Source organism: Oncorhynchus keta, chromosome 31, assembly GCF_023373465.1.
Source record: "Oncorhynchus keta strain PuntledgeMale-10-30-2019 chromosome 31, Oket_V2, whole genome shotgun sequence".
Lineage (NCBI taxonomy): Eukaryota > Metazoa > Chordata > Actinopteri > Salmoniformes > Salmonidae > Oncorhynchus > Oncorhynchus keta.
Window position 1 is genome coordinate 22,115,761 of NC_068451.1, and position 22,704 is coordinate 22,138,464.

The 22,704-nt window shown below is 40.9% G+C and overlaps 1 protein-coding gene across 2 annotated transcripts; it reads left to right on the forward strand.

The window, feature by feature from the left end:
- Positions 1-375: 375 nt before the first annotated feature.
- Positions 376-21,344, forward strand: LOC118373838 (sialoadhesin-like). Of its 2 annotated transcripts, XM_035760106.2 has the most exons (11): positions 377-489; positions 7,235-7,282; positions 7,368-7,443; positions 8,346-8,708; positions 8,867-9,157; positions 9,386-9,637; positions 9,785-10,045; positions 10,164-10,260; positions 10,361-10,447; positions 10,592-10,667; positions 18,616-21,344. In XM_035760106.2, the coding sequence occupies exons 3-11, from the start codon at positions 7,389-7,391 to the stop codon at positions 18,679-18,681; spliced, it is 1,548 nt and encodes a 515-aa protein (XP_035615999.1). In that variant the 5' UTR covers positions 377-489; positions 7,235-7,282; positions 7,368-7,388; the 3' UTR covers positions 18,682-21,344. The 2 variants fall into 2 exon arrangements, with proteins under 2 accessions (XP_035615998.1, XP_035615999.1); XM_035760105.2 differs by lacking the exon at positions 7,235-7,282 and having other exon boundaries at positions 376-489.
- Positions 21,345-22,704: the final 1,360 nt, after the last annotated feature.

A 22,704-nucleotide genomic window follows, 5' to 3' on the forward strand; every position in this document is an offset into this window, starting at 1 on the left:
AGCCAGTTTGGTCTCCTTTCACAATTAGTGGCAGTGAGTCCTCTAATCTTGTGGCTAGAATTTCAGAAATAAATTTTCTATCCACATTCAGAAGGGAAATTGGTCTGTACGAGGAACAAGACTCTGGACACCCACAGGGTTTTGATGGTGATAGCATCGAAGGGGCCAGCTACAGTCAGGAATACAATAAAGTGTTACAGCATTTGTGTTCAGCACATTCTTTCCTTTAATCTGTTAATTATTCACTGTTGTATTTGACACTTAGTCATCTTAATGGGTATGTTTTAGTCATTGCATTCAGGGGCTATACCCGTTATCTATGTATGAGGTTCTACATTTAGATCTCTTGTTACTTCCTGATTGAGTCACTGCTCAACTTGATTCGAAAAGCCCCACACGACAAGCGAGGGTGGATCTATGGCTCTATGTTATGTTGAAACACTTTCTCACCATACACATATTTAATTGAAGACCAGATATTGTTACAAGGTAAAGACAATTTTATTAATTGTGTTAGTTTAGGATATACTGTAGGCAGTTTTTTTGCTTGGAACTGTTACTGTATTTAGAATTGGGTGTGACCTTTACTAATATTAAGGGATAGATTAGTGAAATATTTCTACCTAGTCACTGTTAAGGGATTTTTTATGAATAATGACTAAATTATGTATACATTTAAATCAGAACTATGACTAAACAGAATACTACTATGTTACTGTATGGATGTATGAATCTTATTATAATCATAATACTGAATGTAATGTGTGTAGTTTTCGTCCAGAATTAGAAGGACTGTCTGTTCCTTGTTCGAAACTAATGGAGCTATCGGCAGACTGGCTGGAATGCTGTGTTCCTTACAGGACATCCTGTCTCTCCCCAGGGAGGGGAGAGAACTTGGGCTTGTAGTAGATTGTTTAACAGGTGGCAGGCAATGTGGGAAGGCTTGTGAACTATATTGCCATTGTATCGGAGAGAAGGAGAAGCAGCATTCAAAACGCTATGACGAAATGTGATATAAACCAATGCACATTGTATTATGATCAGTACTCTCGAGAATAAACGCTATTGATTGATTTTGAGACGGGTCTCTGTCCATTTTATGCAAATAAGTATCTTACAAATTCTTAGAAATGGGCAGAGTGTTTTAATTGAATTGGTTGATGAACTTATAGGAATCAAATTCCTTTAACAGTCACAGCCATAGAGATCCTATAAAATTACTAGAGGGGTTATGTCATAAACCCTCAGTTCCTGAATGTATGAAAATGGCAGTCGTGGTCAGGGAGAAATCCAAACCAGTCAATTTCTGCTTTTACTTTTTCAGGAAAATAAAAGCAAGGCATGTAATATATCAGAAATTGTGTAACATAATTATTGGTAATCTTCAATATTGTCATATACTTATGAGTACAGTATATATTGTTTTTATACACATTTTCTGTATAAATAGCCTCTAAAATGTAAATAGACCATCAAGGTCTCAATGTTTGTTTTCTTAGAAAGCTGTGTTTTATATGATATGTTAGTACTTGTTGCATTTACCACTTGTTTAAGTCCTATCATCAACTGGTTATATAGCTGTAGATTGACTGCATTGTTTCAATGGAATATTGGCATATTGGCAGTTATTTTTTTTTTAAATGTTGGAATATGTTACGCGGAGTGGAACAGGGGAACCCAAGATCAGACTCAGAAGAGGAGGCTGGAGCGAGAGGGGTTGGGACAGGGTAAGCAGGTCCGGAGTGGGGAATCCAGGACAGAGTCCAGACAGGGACCAGAGTCAGAGTGGGCAGAACTGGAGGAAAACAGGCACAACAGGATAACAGGATCTAAATAGTAACAAATGGCTAGAACCGTAGACTGACTGAGCAGAGGTTACGATCTGGCAGCGTGGAAGTGGCAGGGGTGAGTATTTGTAGAAGTCTTGATTATGGAACAGGTTGCAGCTGGTGGGAATCTGCTCTGACTCCAGCACACCTGTCTCCACACAATCAAACACAGAGAGAGGGAGAGAGTACTGGGGGAGTGTCAGCAGGTCAATGAGACACAGGATGACCATTAGAGGGCGTGGCAGGAGCAGATGTAACAGAATAGTTATCATAGCACACTGGCTGACCATGGTTGACCAACTCCCTGACCAAAATCGTTGACCTTTTATAAGACCTTTCATGTCCATTCCAGGATTCTATCCCCAATTCTATGGTCACAGCACAGATCATGATACAGACTGTGAAAGACTATCACAAGTACGTTGTTTGAATGAAATTGTGAATTGAAATATATATTACAAACAGTTTGATTTAATCATGTGCTGTTAGTCATACTAACTGATTGTGAGTAATATCCCCGACTAAAGTGAAAATGGTGGAATGGTACAGGATGCAATTTTATAAGATTTAATACTAATTTCAAGAGATTTCACACTTAGCTTCTGAAAATCTTTGAGTTTGGCGATTTGGAAAGCCAACGTCAAAATACATATTGCAAAAGACATTACACTTTAGTGGGTTAAATCAATCAAAGATTATTGGTCACAGACACAGTTTAGCGGATGTTATAGCGTGTGCAGTGAAATGCTTATGTTACTAGCTCCTCACAACGCAGTAAAATGTCAAACAAGTAAAAATAAAAAATATTGAGAAATTTCATAACTAATCAAATTAACAACCCAATCAATGTCTCAAGGCTTAAAAATCAATCTTTAACCTATCTCAAACCCTTCAAATACACTGATTGAAGTGGATCTAACAAGCGATATCAATAAGGGATCATAGATTTCACCTAAAATGGTCAGTCTATGTCATAACAAAAAGAGCAGGTGTTCCTAATGTTTTGTACACTCAGTGTGTGTCTTATAAACTCAGCAAAAAAATACATGTCAACTGTTTTTTACAACAGCCAACTTAACATGTGTAAATATTTGTATGAACATAACAAGATTCAACAATTGATTCAACAATTGAGACATTAACTGAACAAGTTCCACACACATGTGACTAACACGGACTATAAACCAGCCCCGTCGTGGACAAGGATGTCTTGCTCCCAGACAGACGAAACAACTTCTTTGCTCGTTTTGAGGACAACACAGTGCCACTGACACGGCCCTCTACCAAAACCTGTGGGCTCTCCTTCACTGCAGCCGACGTGAGCAAAACATTTAAACGTGTCAACCCCCGCAAGGCTGCAGGCCCAGACGGCATCCCCAGCCGCGTCCTCAGATCATGCGCAGACCAGCTGGCTGCTGTCCCCACATGCTTCAAGAGGGCCACCATTGTTCCTGTTCCCAAGAAAGCTAAGGTAACTGGGCTAAATGATTACCGCCCCGTAGCACTCACTTCCGTCATCATGAAGTGCTTTGAGAGACTAGTCAAGGACCATATCACCTCCACCCTACCTGATACCCTAGACCCACTCCAATTTGCTTACCGCCCCAATAGGTCCACAGAAGACGCAATCGCAATCACACTGCACACTGCCCTAACCCATCTGGACAAGAGGAATACCTATGTGAGAATGCTGTTCATCGACTACAGCTCAGCATTTAACACCATAGTACCCTCCAAACTCGTCATCAAGCTAGAGACCCTGGGTCTCGACCCCGCCCTGTGCGACTGGGTCCTGGACTTCCTGACGGGCCGCCCCCAGGTGGTGAGGGTAGGTAACAACATCTCCACCCCGCTGATCCTCAACAATGGGTCCCCACAAGGGTGCGTTCTCAGCCCTATCCTGCACTCCCTGTTCATCCACGACTGCATGGCCATGCACGCCTCCAACTCAATCATCAAGTTTGCAGACGACACTAGAGTGGTAGGCTTGATTACCAACAACGACTAGACGGCCTACAGGGAGGAGGTGAGGGCCCTCGGAGTGTGGTGTCAGGAAAATAACCTCACATTCAATGTCAACAAAACAAAGGAGTTGATTGCGGACTTCAGGAAACAGCAGAGGGAGCACCCCATTATCCACATTGACGGGACAGTAGCGGAGAAGGTAGAAAGTTTTTAAGTTCCTCGACGTACACATCATGGACAAACAGAAATGGTCCACCCACACAGACAGCGTGGTGAAGAAGGTGCAGCAGCGCCTTTTCAACCTCAGGAGGCTGAAGAAATTCGGCTTGTCACCAAAAACACTCACAAACTTTTACAGATGCACAATCGAGAGCATCCCGTCGGGCTGTATCACCGCCTGGTACGGCAACTGCTCTACCCACAACCATAAGGCTCTCCAGAGGGTAGTGAGGTCTGCACAACGCATCACCGGAGGCAAACTACATGCCCTCCAGGACACCTACACCACCCAATGTCACAGGAAGGCCAAAAAGATCATCAAGGACAACAACCACCCGCGCCACTGCCTGTTCACCCCGCTATCATCCAGAAGGCAAGATCAGTACAGGTGCATCAATGCAGGGACTGAGAGACTGAAAAACAGCTTAGGCCATGAGGCCATGAGACTGTTAAACATCCATCAATAACATTGAGTGGCTGCTGCCAACATACTGACTCAACTCCAGCCACTTTAATAATGGAGAAATTGATGTAATAAATGTATCACTAGCCACTGTAAACAATGCCACTTCATATAATGTTTACATACCCTACATTACTCATCTCATATGTATATACTGTACGCTATACCATATCATCCACTGCATCTTGCCTATGCCGTTCAGCCATCACTCATTCATATATTTATATATGTAAATATTCTTATTCATTCCTTTACACTTGTGTGTATAAGGTAATTGTTGTGGAATTGTTAGGTTAGATTACTCATTGGGTATTACTGTATTGTCGAAACTAGAAGCACAAGCATTTCGCTACACTCGCATTAACATCTGCTAACCATGTGTATGTGACAAATAACATTTTATTTTATTTTATTTGAACAGAAATTGAATAATGTGTCCCTGAACAAAGGGGAGGGGGGTCAAAATCAAAAGTAACAGTCAGTATCTGGTGTGGCCACCAGCTGCATTAAGTTCTACAGTGCATCTCCTCCTCATGGACTGCATCAGATTTGCAAGTTCTTGCTGTGAGATGTTACCCAACTCTTCCACCAAGGCACCTGCAAGTTCCCGGACATTTCTGGCAGGAATGGCCCTAGCCCTCAACCTTCGATCCAACAGGTCCCAGATGTGCTCAATGGGATTGAGATCCGGGCTCTTCGCTGGCCATGGCAGAACACTGACATTCCTGTCTTGCAGGAAATCACGCACAGAACGAGCAGCATGGCTGGTGGCATTGCCATGCTGGAGGGTCATGTCAGGATGAGCCTGCAGGTTGGGTACCACATGAGGGAGGAGGATGTCTTCCCTGTAACGCACAGCGTTGAGATTGCCTGCAATGACAACAAGCTCAGTCCGATGATGCTGTGACACACCGCACCAGACCATGATGGACCCTCCACCTCCAAATCGATCCCGCTCCAGAGTACAGGCCTCGGTGTAACGCTCATTCCTTCGACGATAAACGCAAATCCTACCATCACTCCTGGTGAAACAAAACCACGACTCGTCAGTGAAGAGCACATTTTGCCAGTCCTGTCTGGTCCAGCGACGGTGGGTTTGTGCCCATAGGCGACTTTGTTGCCGATGATGTCTGGTGAGGACCTGCCTTACAAGCCCTCAGCCTATAGTGGACAGTCTGAGCACTGATGGAGGGATTGTGTGTTCCTGGTGTAACTCAGGCAGTTGTTGTTGCCATCCTGTACCTGTCCCGCAGGTGTGATGTTCGGATGTACCAATCCTGTGCAGGCGTTGTTACACGTGGTCTGCCACTGCGAGGATGATCAGCTGTCCGTCCTGTCTCCCTGTAGCGCTGTCTTAGGTGTGTCAGTACGGACATGGCAATCTATTGCCCTTGCCTCATCTGCAGTCCTCATGCCTCCTTGCAGCATGCCTAAGGTATGTTCACTCAGATGAGCAGGGACCCTGGGCATCTTTCTTTTGGTGTTTTTCATGAGTCAGTCGAAAGGCCTCTTTAGTGTCCTAAGTTGTCATAATTGTGACCTTAATTGCCTACTGTCTGTAAGCTGTTGGTGTCTTAACGACCTGTCTACAGGTGCATTTTGAGCTGCAAATACGGTCGCCCCAGTGTGAGTTTTTTTATGCACATGATGTTAGAAAGTTCTCTCCATTCCAGAATGTATACAATGCATTCTGGATTTCACGTGATCGTCTGTCGGACCAAAGATGCTATAACAAAATGAGGTGACTCAGCATTCACTCATTTTGAGAATTTCATGAAGTGAATGGTGGGATGTGAACGATGGTAGACGACACACCCCTTCAACATGCATGCTATAAACAGACCAAACTCATCTTGTCTTTTATTATCTTTTGGGAAAAAAGCTTGGCTGCGGGCTGAAACTAATTGTCTGATTACTTTTGATTTCTAGAAAGTATTTAACTCAATGGTGAGCTCACCTGTGATGTGATTCATTAGACATAGCAATTGCTATTAGCTAATTCATATTGTAGTTTCTGTTAGCCGAGAGTTAGAAAATATGACTGCTTGTGTTGAGTCAATCTTTCCTCAGTTAGCGCTAGGACAAATGTAGCCTACATTTTTTCCGGTTAAGATGATTGTTTATGATATAGATACTTCTGTGAATATCTTAACATAACATCCAAAAATAAACTGGTCACATTCTGGACATAACTTTGTAAGGACTGTGTTTGTGTAAAAAGTTTCTGAAAAAAGTGTGGCCAGCTCAAATGCTGATTGTTACGTCCTTCGAAACTGGCCGTTCTAAATGAGCGTTCTAATCACACGGGTGGGATGGTATGTGTGAAAGGGTTAATTGTTTATGGTTCATTGAACAAGCAGTTTAAACCCTTTATAATGACGATCTGTGACGTTATTTGGATTTTTACAATTTATCTTTGAAAGACAGGGTGCTGAAAAAGGGATGTTTCTTTTTTTGCTGAGTTTACATATAAAGAGGATAAAACAACATGTAAACACTATTAATTAAAGTGACCATTGTTCAATGACTATATGTACATAGGGCAGCAGTACTGGGTGGTAGCCGGCTCGTGACCGTGTCTAAGGTTCAGGGCAGGGTACTGAGCAGAGGTCAGTTAACCCTCAAGGAATTAACTCGCCTCACCATCAGTCTGAGACTAAATATGGGAACTCCTGATGGCAAAAATAAAGACATCATTTTACATGTGAGATGGGAATTAGATGTGAAATTTACACATTATTTCCCTTATTCTCTGAAGGAGGGTGGATATCTGACAAGAATGAGCAAGAATTGGCAAACTATGCAAGTAATTGATTTGGATTTTAGTCATTACAAGTACCATATCCAATGTTAACTTACTAGTGATAATAAAGTGTTCCTTATACCTTCAGGTCCAGCACTGAGAGGAGGTGATGGGGATTGAGAAATTACCGTTGCGTTTTCTTATTCATTGCATTTGGCTTGGAGGTAGGCTACAAATATACATTCTGTATACAGTGATAAATATTGTATTTATTTATTTACTCATTTGCTGACAAGAAAACACAAACAATATGATTACAGCAGTGGCGGTCGGTGCCGTTTATGAACATGGCCTTATTTCTATTACAGCATATTGGATGACTGTCATTCATATTCCATTCACCCAGCTCAATGTAATATCACTACACCTCTACATCACCAGTGAGACGAGCCCTCCCTCTCTCTCAGATTTTCCCTGTACCCATCATGAGGTTGCTACAACCTATCTGATGAAAGAACATTTACAACGTAGGTGCACAGGTCGACAGAATTTTGAGTAATCAAGGTGACAGACAGTGACATAGTCAGTACCACCTACCACACTCTTGCTTGGATATAGCTGATCTGGACTATAATCATTAGTCCAACAGTTGAAAACGAGTTTCTATTCGACCAATTCAGGTATGTTTATCCCCGTCAACAGAACTGGCGCAATGAATACACACCTGATCACACGCAAACACAGTTCACGTTCATAGCGGCAACATACAAAAAGCTGGTTGTATGTATAATTCCGTCTCACATCCATCTACGTGCGCTCCTTCTCTCACATTTTCCCTTCGCTTGTGGACTTCATTGCACAACACATCAGATACAGTGTGGAGTAGAGTGTACAGTTAGCAGCAAGCAGTTTATCAGTTACACAGGCGGGCCTTGGTGGCAATAAATTCATACAACCAAAAGCTTACATTGACTGGCCATAGCCAGCTAGCTAACATGGCATCCCATTCTGTTTGAGACGGTTGTTTGAGTAGGCTAAACTAGCTAGCTGCATTCCATTCTTACACTCAAATTCCTTGACATGTGTCCAACACCTCTGACTAACATTTTTCCATCTGCTATTTGAGTGTGGGGAGTTGATACCTCGTCATGGACTGCTGAGGTGCCCGGCTCAGTCTCCGGCCTGGAGGGCTCATGCATCGTGATTCCCTGCTCATTCAACTACCCAGAACCAAAGATAAAGCCCTCTGAATTCACTGGCATCTGGTTCAAAGACACTTCTGAGGTTATCTACCACCCAGACAGCTCCAACGTCATCACAGACTACAGGGGTCGTACAGAGCTAGTAGGAAACCTCAGACAGAAGAACTGCTCTCTCAGAATCGACCCCCTCCATAGCAGTGACAAAGGACCCTTTACTTTCAGGATTGAGATCAAAGACTATAACAAGGCTTCATACAAAGATGACAGAGTCTCCATTGCAGTGAGGGGTAAGTTCTCCAGGGAAAATAGACAATTACAGTATCATATTTACCCTAAAGTTAACATATTAGCTATAGCTTCTTGTTGATTATAATTTTAATGGTATAAAAAAGGACAGACCCAAGAATAAGTGCTATAACTGTTGTCATCTCTTTGTTGATTTCAGACTCTCCAGACCCCCTCTCTCTGTCAGTGATGGAGGTGGTGAAGGTGGGGGAGGAGGTATCTGCCTCCTGCTCTGTGTCTCACTCCTGCCCATCTGATCCCCCTCTCATCACCTGGAGCCACTCTGGAACACCCAGCATCCAATCACAGCAGCAGACCAAGGGCCAGTGGGAAGAGACATCAACCCTGACCTTTAGATCCAGCAACGCTGATAACAACCAGCCTCTAGTCTGCACAGCAGCATACAGGGGAGGGAAGACAGTGAAAAGCTCCAAGACGCTAACTGTCAAATGTAAGTGGCCCAAATCTGTGTATTAACAACACTGTTTGGAAGATTTTCACTTTCACAATATTTCTGTGAATATGAGAAATTAAACTTATTTGAAAAGGGAACTAAAACTTTGTCTGTACTTCCCTTTGGAAATTAAAATATATTGAAATCACGTGGTTGATCCACTGAATCTGTCCTAAGATGTTCATTACATAGTAATATCATTCTTACTAATGATGTTATTCATAGATGCCCCAGTGGATGTGAAGGTTAAGGGAGTGTCCAGTGTGAAGGAGGGAGACTCTGTGGAGCTGAGATGCTCCAGTGACAGTAACCCTGCTGCCCACAGCTACCGTTGGCACAACAGCAGAGGACCTCTGCCCACCACTGGACCCACACTCACACTGGAGAATGTGACCAGACTCACTGAAGCCCTCTACTGCATTGCCATCAACACAGAGGGACAAGGCCAATCCAGCCCACTGAAGCTCAATGTAGAGTGTAAGTAGATCCAGAGTTAGTTGATTCATCCACATGTTGTCACTAAGGGGCATGTCATGTCTGTGTATATAATATTAAGACAATACTCTTCCGGATGTAGCACTACATGTTCAGTTAAAACCAAACTGTTCATCATTCTCATCCCAGACCCCCCTGAGATCAAAGTGGATTCTGCCTGCACTTCAGAAATCTCTATGGTAACATGTCTGTGCATTGTGGATTCAGAGCCCCCCAGCACTGTGGAGTGGTCTCTTCCAGCAGGACACCTGCCCAGTACCAGGGTGGAGATGCATGGGTCAGTTACCATGGTTAGCCTACAGAGGGCACTAGGCTTCTCAGAGACCGTCCACTGCCATGCCAGCAACACACAGGGCAATGCCACCTTGTCCTTCACTGTGTCCACAAATGGTAAGGGAACCAGTTGGGGAAGTGTATCATTAATGAATTAATTAAACAAATAATTATTTATATCATAAGGAATAGTATAGGTACATTTAATACATCATATTTATTTGTTTTTGGACAGATAAGATGTTCATGCTGTACGTTTCAATTGGTATTGCTGCATTAGTGGTGGTGGTAATACTAGTTCCCATGTCAGCTTGCCTATTGACTAAGAAGGGGTAAGGGGTTACTCTTTTATTTATTTTTGGAAGGAGTTAAGTAGATTTTTTTTGATAGCTGTTTTGTTCTGTTTTGATAACTTGGCATTTTTCTCATCAGTGGGAGGAGTCATAGTGACCTGCCAGTAGCCAGTATACAGGACATGGATGCAGCCAAGTGTGCTTCCTCAGATCCCTCAACATCATGGTATTTTTCTACAGGCTGTTCAGTCTGTGATCATAATGTATACATCCTGATGAGTTGCTAAGGTCCATTAGCCTAAATTAAATATTGTCGTGTCTTATCAAATTTAGAGAATGCATCTGAGAGTTGTTCTAACTCTATCCATAGGAAAGAGCAGAAAGACACCAGCAGTAAAATCCTCACAAACTACTACACCAACGATCAGCTATATGGCAACATGGAGGTACTGTATGAACTGTAGGGAATTACACATTGACATTCAGGGGGTCTCTATTGAGTGCACTCGCTTGCCCGTACATCATTTATTTAAATTAAAAATAAAGACGTAATTTAAACAGTAAAAGTGTATTATCTTTCACTGTGGCATGAACACAACCAGTCATTACATTTTCATCTGATTTTCAAACAAATCACTTCAAAAAGTAAGCGACCTCTGCATGTTGGTCTACTCCAAAATAATTATAGCATTCAAACTGTAGTCTCTAATTGCCAGTTTGATAAATGGAAATATACATCTCTTTCAAAACACCAAAACATTATGCCAATGACATTCAGCGATTGCCATTGATAAGGCCTACATTCATTGAAAAACGGGATGGTCACCCTAACCTCGGTTGCGGACAGTGCCGTTTAAGATGAGGGAGGACGATTGTTTTATTTTTTTATGAGCATGGTCTTATTTCTATTACAGCGTATTGGATGACTGTCATTCATATTCCATTCACCCAGTTCAATGTAACATCGATAGGTTTAGGCTACTACATGATATACACATTTCCCTATTCCCATCATGAGATTGCTAAAACCTAGCCTATGAACGAAAGTTTACAACGTAGCTGCACAGGTCGAGAGAAAAATGTGAGTTATCAAGTTGACAGACATTGACACATGCAATACCGCCTTGCACACTTGCTTGTAATCTAGCTGATCTGGGGTATAATCATTAGTCCAACAGTTGCAAATTAGTGTTTCTATTGGACAAATTCAGGTATGTTTATTCCTGTTTCATTCCATTTGCTTCCATTTAGGAAATGTTTTTCAACATTATGGATAGAATGAATACACCCCTGATCACAGGTGTATTCACAGTTCACTTTCATGGCAGCCAAATACAGACAGCATGATCATTTGCTCATTATATAATTCCTTCTTGCATCTAAGCACTCTCCTCCTCTCACCCTTTACATTCGCTTGTGAACTTCAATGCACAATACAACAGCTGTGTGTGACCAGGTGAAAAAAACTTTCCAAGCCAAACATTGATACCATAACCGCTACACACAGCCAACATCATTGTCATCATATTAGCTAACATCATAGTCAACATAGCTAACATTAGCTACTCAAACTAACATGTTAATAAACCCGCTACAATCATGCAGTACAGTGTAAAGCAAGCAGTTTGGCAGTTACACCGTTGGGCCCCGGTGGCAATAAATGAATAAAACCAAAAGCTTACCTTGACTTGGAAGAGTTCTAGTGTTGGATAGCCATAGCCAGCTGGCTAACATAGCATCCCTCTCTGTTTGAGCCAGGTGTTTGAATAGGCTAAACTAGCTATCTGCATTCACTAGCTAGGTAAGTGAAAGTGAAAAAAAATACAATGAAATATAGTTAGCTCGCTCTCTCTAATTCATTTTTGAAGAAATGTATTTGTTAAACTGGTCAACTATTATCTTCTTCTCTCTTTGAGTCAACTACATTTTGTGCACTGCAGTGCTAGCTAGCTCGCTGTAACTTATGCTTTCAGTACTAGATTCATTCTCTGATCCTTTGATTGGGTGGACAACTGTTATGAGAATTCTGTTCTCCTGCTCATTAACCAATTCAATTATAGTACTCTCAGTCTGTTATAGCAGGATGTGTAAGATACTGATATAAATGAAAACAGACAGAGGCCCAGTCTACCAAAGTTAAATGTTTATTCACGGAACGTTCTGACGTGCACAGTACAAAGATCTTCAATTTATAGTGACACACATACTTCCACACAAACCATCAAATCTGCCCACCAATAGAGATTAGGGGAGTCTGTGAGAATAGCGTCTTCCTGCCCTCCCCTAAGATAAGGAGAGACCTGGGACTGGGAAGTTCTCAGTGTCCGAAACCAAGGTCGGCCCCGAATCTGGCTCAGACAGACAGTCAAAATACTAGACACATTGTCCCCAAAACGTTGATTCTGATTAAGAACTACACTCCAGTATATATTATTCCACCGACTAAAACCACACACGTATTATAATAATCTAAATGATTCTAACGGTTATATACATGCATTATAATAATCCAATGATTCAAATCAATTTCATACAATCACATGGTTTCAGACTTATGGTTTCAGGAGTGTAATATTCTAATAATTTATTAAAACACATTTCCTTATCAACAACAAGAGCTCTGATAAATTGGAGGACATTCTCCAGAAGTTGTCATAATTACTGTGTAAGTCTATGGAAGGAGGTGAGAACCATGCGCCTCTTAGTTTGTTAATGTACCCAGAGGCGGACGGAAACTATCCTCCGGCTACACCATTGTTCTCCCCTGGCGAGTGCTGTTGATGCGACTGTATACCTTCACAGAATTTTTTTTTTTTTAAATAAATGATTTGGTGACGTGGATATATTTACTATAGTTGTATCTATTATTGTTTCACAATTTTATTTGATGAAATTCACTGAGGAGGATAGTCCTCCCCTTCCTCCTCTGAGGAGCTTCCACTGTCTTACATACAAAGTCAATTGTCACGTTCGTCGTAACGAGGAGACCAAGGCACAGCGTGATTGGAATACATTATTTTATTAAAACGAAGAACACTTCAACAAACCGACCGTGACACTATAAACAACTAGTGCTGACATGCAACTACACATAGACAATAACCCACAAAACCAAAATGGAAAATGGCAAGCTAAATAGGATCCCCAATCAGAGACAACGATAAACAGCTGTCTCTGATTGGGAACCAATTCAGGCCACCATAGACCTACATTTACCTAGACAATACCAAAACCCCATAGATATACAAAAAACCCTAGACAAGACAAAACACACATACCACCCTCGTCACACCCTGACCTAACCAAAATGATAAAGAAAACAAAGATAACTAAGGTCAGGGCGTGACATCAATTTACTAGACTAGGTTACAATGTGTATTACCATGAACTTCAAATAGGCCTACCGGTAGCCAGTGAGGTAGTGGTAAAAAACAATACGTGGGTAAACTCTGATTGCCGGTCGGGGTAAAAAAAATGTTAACACTCCCTATACTTTAAATGAATTTCTCTGAAAAAAATGGGTAAACGGCATTTACTTGTGTAGCCTACCCTCTCTGTCTCTCAGTCGAGACTATTTTACACGCATATTCAAACACGAGCAGAACAGGTGGCCTTCATACAATATAATTGAATCAAAACATGTTTTACACCCTAGTTCATGAGTTGTCTATAATTCATGAGTTAATGCTTGGAGTTTTGAATTAGAACATTGAACTTAAACCCTGTACAAATCATGGATCTTGGAGATCTCAGAAAATGCAAAATGTAAGTGTAACTATGCATTCAAAACATTTCATTATGTTTTGCCATGAAAATACTTTAAGGGCACACAAATCCAAAATAATGTTTGTCCTATGCCATTGCAAAATCGAATGCTTCTAACCGAACGTTAACCTCTTCTAACTGAAAGAGTCACCTTATAGGCCTACTGTTATTAAAGTATAGCCTACTTGTTGGATGGATTTGATGTGAATTGGTGTCTAACTGTAGGCTAATTGTCTAGTGATATTGTCAACCATCATCAGCTGATCCAGGAAACTGTCACGAGAATTTTCTATCCCAATGATAATAACTGACAACCAATATATCTGACCAATCCCAGAGGTTTGTTAGACCATGGGTATAATAATAATTAGTCAAATACTCAGCTTATACTAAAGGTTAGTACAGTTTATTCAGAGAACATTCTAAAGTCAAGAATACAAAGACATCCATTTTATAGCTGTGCACATACTTCCACACAAACACTAGATACAGTGGGGCAAAAAAGTATTTAGTCAGCCACCAATTGTGCAAGTTCTCCCACTTAAAAAGATGAGAGAGGCCTGTAATTTTCATCATAGGGACACGTCAACTATGACAGACAAAATGAGGAAAGAAATCCAGAAAATCACATTGTAGGATTTTTAATGAATTTATTTGCAAATTATGGTGGAAAATAAGTATTTGGTCACCTACAAACAACCAATATTTCTGGCTCTCACAGACCTGTAGCTTCTTCTTTAAGAGGCTCCTCTGTCCTCCACTCGTTACCTGTATTAATGGCACCTGTTTGAACTTGTTATCGGTATAAAAGACACCTGTCCACAACCTCAAACAGTCACACTCCAAACTCCACTATGGCCAAGACCAAAGAGCTGTCAAAGGACACCAGAAACAAAATTGTAGACCTGCACCAGGCTGTTAAGACTGAATCTGCAATAGGTAAGCAGCTTGGTTTGAAGAAATCAACTGTGGGAGCAATTATTAGGAAATGGAAGACATACAAGACCACTGATAATCTCCCTAGATCTGGGGCTCCACGCAAGATCTCACCCCGTGGGGTCAAAATGATCACAAGAATGGTGAGCAAAAATCTCATAACCACATGGGGGGACCTAGTGAATGACCTGCAGAGAGCTGGGACCAAAGTAACAAAGCCTACCATCAGTAACACACTACGCCGCCAGGGACTCAAATCCTGCAGTGCCAGACGTGTCCTCCTGCTTAAGCCAGTACATGTCCAGGCCCGTCTGAAGTTTGCTCGAGAGCATTTGGATGATCCAGAAGAAGATTGGGAGAATGTCATATGGTCAGATGAAACCAAAATATAACTTTTTGATAAAAACTCAACTCGTCGTGTTTGGAGGACAAAGAATGCTGAGTTGCATCCAAAGAACACCATACCTACTGTGAAGCATGGGGGTCTGCATGGAGGAATGGGCCAAAATACCAGCAACAGTGTATGAAAACCTTGTGAAGACATACAGAAAACGTGTCTGTCATTGCTGACAAATGGTACATAACAAAGTATTGAGATAAACTTTTGTTATTGACCAAATACTTATTTTCCACCATAATTTGCAAATAAATTCATGAAAAATCCTACAATGTGATTTTCTGGATGTCTTTTTCTCATTTTGTCTGTCATAGTTGAAGTGTACCTATGATGAAAATGACAGGCCTCTCTCATCTTTTTAAGTGGGAGAACTTGCACAATTGGTGGCTGACTAAATACTTTTTTGCCCCACTGTATCCTACGCACATACTTCCACACAAACAGAAGATATCCTATGCACATACTGTCTCACTACCCAGCCGACAGTGATCAGGGAGACCTTGACCTTGAGACGTACTCCCCGTTCTCTCCCAAATCTCTAGTCAGGTCGGCACCGAATTTTGCTCAAACAGTCTGTGTTTAAAATACCACAAAGACCCTAATTCTGACTAGAACTACACATTTATTGATTATAATTTCATACATTCTAATCAATTCCATACAATTTTATGCTTTCAGGGTGGAATATTCTAATCATTCAATTAACAGATAAATCCAATTAACAGAAACAAAACAATATTGATATAAAGTAAAATAAATGGTATACTGCTTCTTGCCACGGATGGCACACAGACCACCAGTACCAGCACACATATATATACACAAATCAACATTTATAAAGATAAAGCCCCTTTTCTTATTATTTAAAAATCTGATTTGGAAAACTATTTAGAGTCATTAAAACGTATACAAAACAAAACATTATTTTTTATTTTTTATTTAAATTAATATAATGTGGATTTGTATTATTATTATTTCTTTCTGGAATCCATCTGGCTGTTCTGTTTATGTTTTGCATGTTACAGTTTTAAAAAATTAAAAATATATAAAAACATATATACAAATATACAGTGGGGAGAATAAGTATTTGATACACTGCCAATTTTGCAGGTTTTCCTACTTACAAAGCATGTAGAGGTCTGTAATTTTTTATCATAGGTACACTTCAACCGTGAGAGACGGAATCTAAAACAAAAATCCAGAAAATAACATTGTATGATTTTTAAGTAATTAATTTGCATTTTATTGCATGACATAAGTATTTGATACATCAGAAAAGCAGAACTTAATATTTGGTACAGAAACCTTTGTTTACAATTACAGAGAGCATACGTTTCCTGTAGTTCTTGACCAGGTTTGCACACACTGCAGCAGGGATTTTGGCCCACTCCTCCATACAGACCTTCTCCAGATCCTTCAGGTTTCGGTGCTGTCGCTGGGCAATACGGACTTTCAGCTCCCTCCAAAGATTTTCTATTGGGTTCAGGTCTGGAGACTGGCTAGGCCACTCCAGGACATTGAGATGCTTCTTACGGAGCCACTACTTAGTTGCCCTGGCTGTGCGTTTCGGGTCATTGTCATGCTGGAAGACCCAGCCACGACCCATCTTCAATGCTCTTACTGAGGGAAGGAGGTTGTTGGCCAAGATCTTGCAATACATGGCCCCATCAATCCTCCCCTCAATACGGTGCAGTCGTCCTGTCCCCTTTGCAGAAAAGCATCCCCAAAGAATGATGTTTCCACCTCCATGCTTCACGGTTGGGATGATGTTCTTGGGGTTGTACTCATCCTTCTTCTTCCTCCAAACAGGGCGAGTGGAGTTTAGACCAAAAAGCTCTATTTTCGTCTCATCGGACCACATGACTTTCTCCCATTCCTCCTCTGGATCATCCAGATGGTCATTGGCAAACTTCAGACAGGCCTGGACATGCGCTGGCTTGAGCAGGGGGACCTTGCGTGCGCTGCAGGATTTTAATCCATGACGGTGTAGTGTGTTACTAATGGTTTTCTTTGAGACTGTGTGCCCAGCTCTCTTCAGGTCATTGACCAGGTCCTGCCGTGTAGTTCTGGGCTGATCCCTCACCTTCCTCATGATCATTGATGCCCCACTAGGTGAGATCTTGCATGGAACCCCAGACCGAGGGTGATTTACCGTCATCTTGAACTTCTTCCATTTTCTAATAATTGCGCCAACAGTTGTTGCCTTCTGACCAAGCTGCTTGCCTATTGTCCTGTAGCCCCTCCCAGCCTTGTGCAGGTCTACAATTTTATCCCTGATGTCCTTACGCAGCTCTCTGGTCTTGGCCATTGTGGAGAGGATGGAGTCTATTTGATTGAGTGTGTTGACAGGTGTCTTTTATACAGGTAATGAGTTCAAACAGGTTCAGTTAATACAGGTAATGAGTGGAGAACGGGGGGGCTTCTTAAAGAAAAACGAACAGGTCTGTGAGAGCCGGATTCTTACAGGTTGCTTGGATGATCAAATACTTATGTCATGCAATAAAATGCTAATTAATTACTTATAAATCATACAATGTGATTTTCTGGATTTTTGTTTTCGATTCCGTCTCTCACAGTTGAAGTGTACCTATGATTAAAAAAAAATTGCATCCCTCTACATGCTTTGTTAGTAGGGAAACCTGCAAAATCGTCTGTGTATCAAATACTTGTTCTCCCCACTGTATAAACCAGCGGGCACCTGAAAAACAAAGCAATGAGTACTCTAAACAGCTGACTGACAAAAGCAAACTATGATAAATCAACGGATAAATCTAATGCATTGGAATAAAGGCTATTTTTATCAAGGACACATGGCAAACAAATTGTGAAAATTAGGGAATACAAAGGAAAATCTATGCGCAAAGGAGCTCAGTTTAGGCCAAAATTCAGCACTAGTGGGTGGACAGTGATGCCACATAGTAATAAATGGTTTAAACCATGACAGAGAGGTGGGGGGGTTCGTTTCATTTGGAAGCTTTTATTTCCATATTTACCACCGTAAAACATAATTTTCACTACATTTCAAACAAATAGGAGAATGGTTAAATTAGCATTTATTAGAGACCCCCTCAAAGTTGGACTTTTGTTGCATTTAGGGGAGCTAATGTCTCATTCAGGGGAGCTGAGCCTCCCCTGGCTCCCCCGTAATTCACACCTTGACTGTAGGCCTACTGCATATGTTTACAGCTACTGTAGAGATCTGAGAAGAACTTTGCTCTAAATACGAAGGATTAAGATAACAATAGAGGTGTTGTTGTTGATGATGATGATGATATCTTTGATCTGGTTTCCTGTAGGCTGAAGAAGATGGCGACCCATGCGAATGTGTTGGTGGAGACGATGCAATCTATGGTAACATTTGAACACAACAGGAAGCATGTGGGAGTCAGCTGGCTCAGAGGCCATTGTACTTAGTCTGTCAAAAGCTCCAGTAAAATATTTACATTTTAACACAATGTAGCACAGCAGCCAACTGCTTATTTGTTAGCTTTATTGTTATTATGGCTAAAGAATATAGTACATTCTTATTTGTGTTGTGGCTTGTGTTATGGCTTTCACAAGGTTTTTGTTTGTATCTATGGCTTGGGTGATTCAGAATAAGCCTGATATGAATGGCTATACAGTTATAATTATTGGGAAGTGTATATACAGTATATTATTGTTTTTGTGTTGCTCCTTTCAACTGTAATCCACTTATGTGTAACTGACACTCAGGTCAGCACGGTGCTTCTGTGGTCCCCTTGAATGTACAGAGAGATACAGTATAGTGTCATTTGTCAAAACAGGACATATTGAGATATACTGTATGTACTTGAGATGGAGAATACGATTGTAAAGTAAAGTACCTTGAACATTTTCTCCAGATCAGATTGAATATGAACATGTGTAAATGTTCAACAACAACAGTGATCAAATGAAAAATATCTGTGTTTCATTGCATTTTAATATAGTCTGTAATGTTTGTTTCTGAATATCCCAATCTACTAGCGAGTTATTTTTCATCCTTTGTGTTCTTACTGGGACACGCTGATCCACATTGATCTAATGTGTGGGAAAAACAAACATCTATTGTTATCATAAATCAACTTCAAGTACTCAAAGAATGTAAATGTCAAGCAGAAGTAATTGTTAGTCACCAATGAGCTGCTGTCTCCACTTGTCTTCCTCTTCTCAGGGGTCTCCACTGGTTATCACAGCCACAAAGTCATAAACCCCACCTATATCTACAAATTATCTCATTCAAATCTGCTTTTAAACCCAATTCTAACCTTAAATTAAAAACAAAACACATTTTTGTTTTCATAGATTATAAGGATATAGTCCGTTGACGTTGTGGCTGTGTTATCTAGTTGAAACTCTTCACAGGTCGTTGTGGCCTCTGCAAATCAACACATGTTGGTTCATAGAAGGTATTACATCATAAGTTTATGTGAAATGGATTGAGGATTGATGAGCAAGAGAAGTAGAGGACTAAAATGTGAACAAACTTAATTAATGCACCACCAGTTCTGTCTGGTCTGCTCTAGATTCACATAAAAGATTATCATGACGATTTTGTTGTAGATTTGGATCACAATAAATGGTGTTGCAGTAAAAGCCCATCTAGAGAATCTATCCCAAAGTGATCGATCCCCTATAAAGTTATATACTCTGAGTACAAACAGTCTAAACCATCTACCATATAAATGTTGCTTATTTTTTATTTTACAATACATTCTGGAACTTTGAGGGTTTATGACACAGCCCCACTAGGATCTCTATGGCGACTCTGATCCAACCATTAATACATACAGTGCATTACTATGAGAGGATGTAAATTCAATATGTAGCTAGATGTAGAAGGCTAATGTTAACTAGGTAACGTGTCCCATGAATGGAAGTTAGGCCAGCAAGCAAGCATTTTAGCCAGGTAGCCTAGGACAACAAAATAAAGTGTGTACTGTATGACAGAGTGATAGATTGTTTCGTCAACATGAAAGAGAGCAGGATGGTTTGGCGTTTCTCTACAAGGAGGGTCAGTCAACATGTTTTTCTACTTGCACGAACATGCGCACACACACGCACACAGAAATCAGAACCATGGACAGCCACATCATATTCTTCCCCAGTGATTTTACCCACACCTGACAGCAATGTCTTTAGGTCAGGACTTACTATATCAAATCAAATCAAATCAAATGTATTTATATAGCCCTTCGTACATCAGCTGATATCTCAAAGTGCTGTACAGAAACCCAGCTTAAAACCCCAAACAGCAAGCAATGCAGGTGTAGAAGCACGGTCGCTAGGAAAAACTCCCTAGAAAGGCCAAAACCTAGGAAGAAACCTAGAGAGGAACCAGGCTATGAGGAGTGGCCAGTCCTCTTCTGGCTGTGCCGGGTGGAGATTATAACAGAACATGGCCAAGATGTTAAAATGTTCATAAATGACCAGCATGGTCGAATAATAATAAGGCAGAACAGTTGAAACTGGAGCAGCAGCACGGCCAGGTGGACTGGGGACAGCAAGGAGTCATCATGTCAGGTAGTCCTGGGGCATGGTCCTACACTTGTCTTTACTCTCTTTAAATAAATACATTTTGCAGTATTACAATTATATTTTACACACTGTCAATTTTGTTTCCCCTCATTTATTTGAGTTGGAATTTCTCAAACTGCACATGGAAGTCAGGCTTTCCTCTTGATCATATGACTACAGGACCCAGAATATGAATATATCAGATATGTTACAGAGACAGAACATGAGAGGGAGCAAGGATTGGTGTGAAAATAGTAGGCCTACACAAGGCCTTTGGTCTGATTCTCTACTGTTCTCTCCATAGAGTGTACTCTCTCACTCCCCAATAATACATAGAATAATGAAGACAGATCCTGTGTAGGCTAATACATGCAACACATAGCCACTGAGAGATGAAAATAGGACACCCACAGGGGTTTTGATGGTGATAGCATCGAAGAAGCAGGCTACATTCAGTAATAAAATTAAGTGTTACAGCATTTGTGTTCAGCACATTCTTTGCTTGTAATCTGTTAATTATTCACTGTAACATTTGATACTTTATCATCTTAATGGTAATGTTTAGTTCATGCATTCAGGCACTATAACCACTATCTACTGTATGTTGTATGAAGTCCTACAGCTACCCCACTTGTTACTTCCTGACTGAGCCACTGCTCAACTTGATTAGAAAAGCCATACATGACAAGCGAGGGTGGGGCAATCTATGTTGCACCAACACTTTCTCACCATACACACGTCTACTGGAAGACCAGTCATTGTTATAAGGTAAAGACAATTTTAATAATTGTGTTAGTTTAGGATATACTGTGTGCAGCATTTTTGGTTGGAACTGTTACTGTATTTAGAATTGGGCATGACTAATGATCTTTATCAATATTAAGGGTTGATTAGTGAAATATGTCTACCGAGTCGAAGCCATAGAGATCCTATTAAATGACTAGAGTGGCTATGTTATAAACCCTCAAATTTCCGGAATGTATGAAAATGCCAGCCATTGTGGTCAGGGAGAAATCCAAATCAGTCAAATTGGAATGAGTAGCAGTAGAGGCATAGGTGATGCATTTCCTGCTTTTCCTTTTGCAGGGAAATAATAGTAAGGCATGTGATGTATCACTTGGTGATTTTAGCAAGTACATCTTGGTTGGGCAAAAAAACTAAAACATTTGGGAGATGAATGCCAGCAAAGCCACTACACAACACAATACTAAACAATACATTAATTGCACTATAACAATGACAAACAGTGCCCACAAACTGGGCCTACAAAAAGCTGTCACAACAGCAGAGTCCCAAACGCAGTTCCAACACCTTACCACAGCCACACTTGGCTGTCAGCAGAGCCTTGTCTGGCAGCGAAGCAGTTTGGCTTTGTAGTTATGTTACCTGATGAAATTGCTGTCAATATGATATTTTTGCCATCGAATGCACATTCAAATGTTATAAATCAACACTGCAGAGCTCTCCCTGTCCTCTGCCGTGCCCTGATAGTAATACTGCTGGTTATATCTGGAAATGTGCATGTACCACCTGGCCCCTCTCCAGTTGCTAGCCCCAATTCTGATTTGTGCTCTGATATCTGCTTCACTGATTTCTGCTCTCGTAAAAGCCTGGGTTTTCTGCAGGTTAACACTTGAAGCTTATTACCTAAAATGTATCAATTGAAAGTGTTGGTTCACAGCTCCAATCCAGATGTGTTGGTCATTACTGAGACGTGGTTAAGGAAGAGTGTTTTGAATACTGATGTTAACCTGTCTGGTTATAACCTTTTTTGGCAAGACAGATCTTTCAAAAAGTGGTGGAGTGGCAATCTTTACCAAGGAACAACTTCAGTGCTTGGTTGTCTCCACCTGGTATGTCCCCAAACA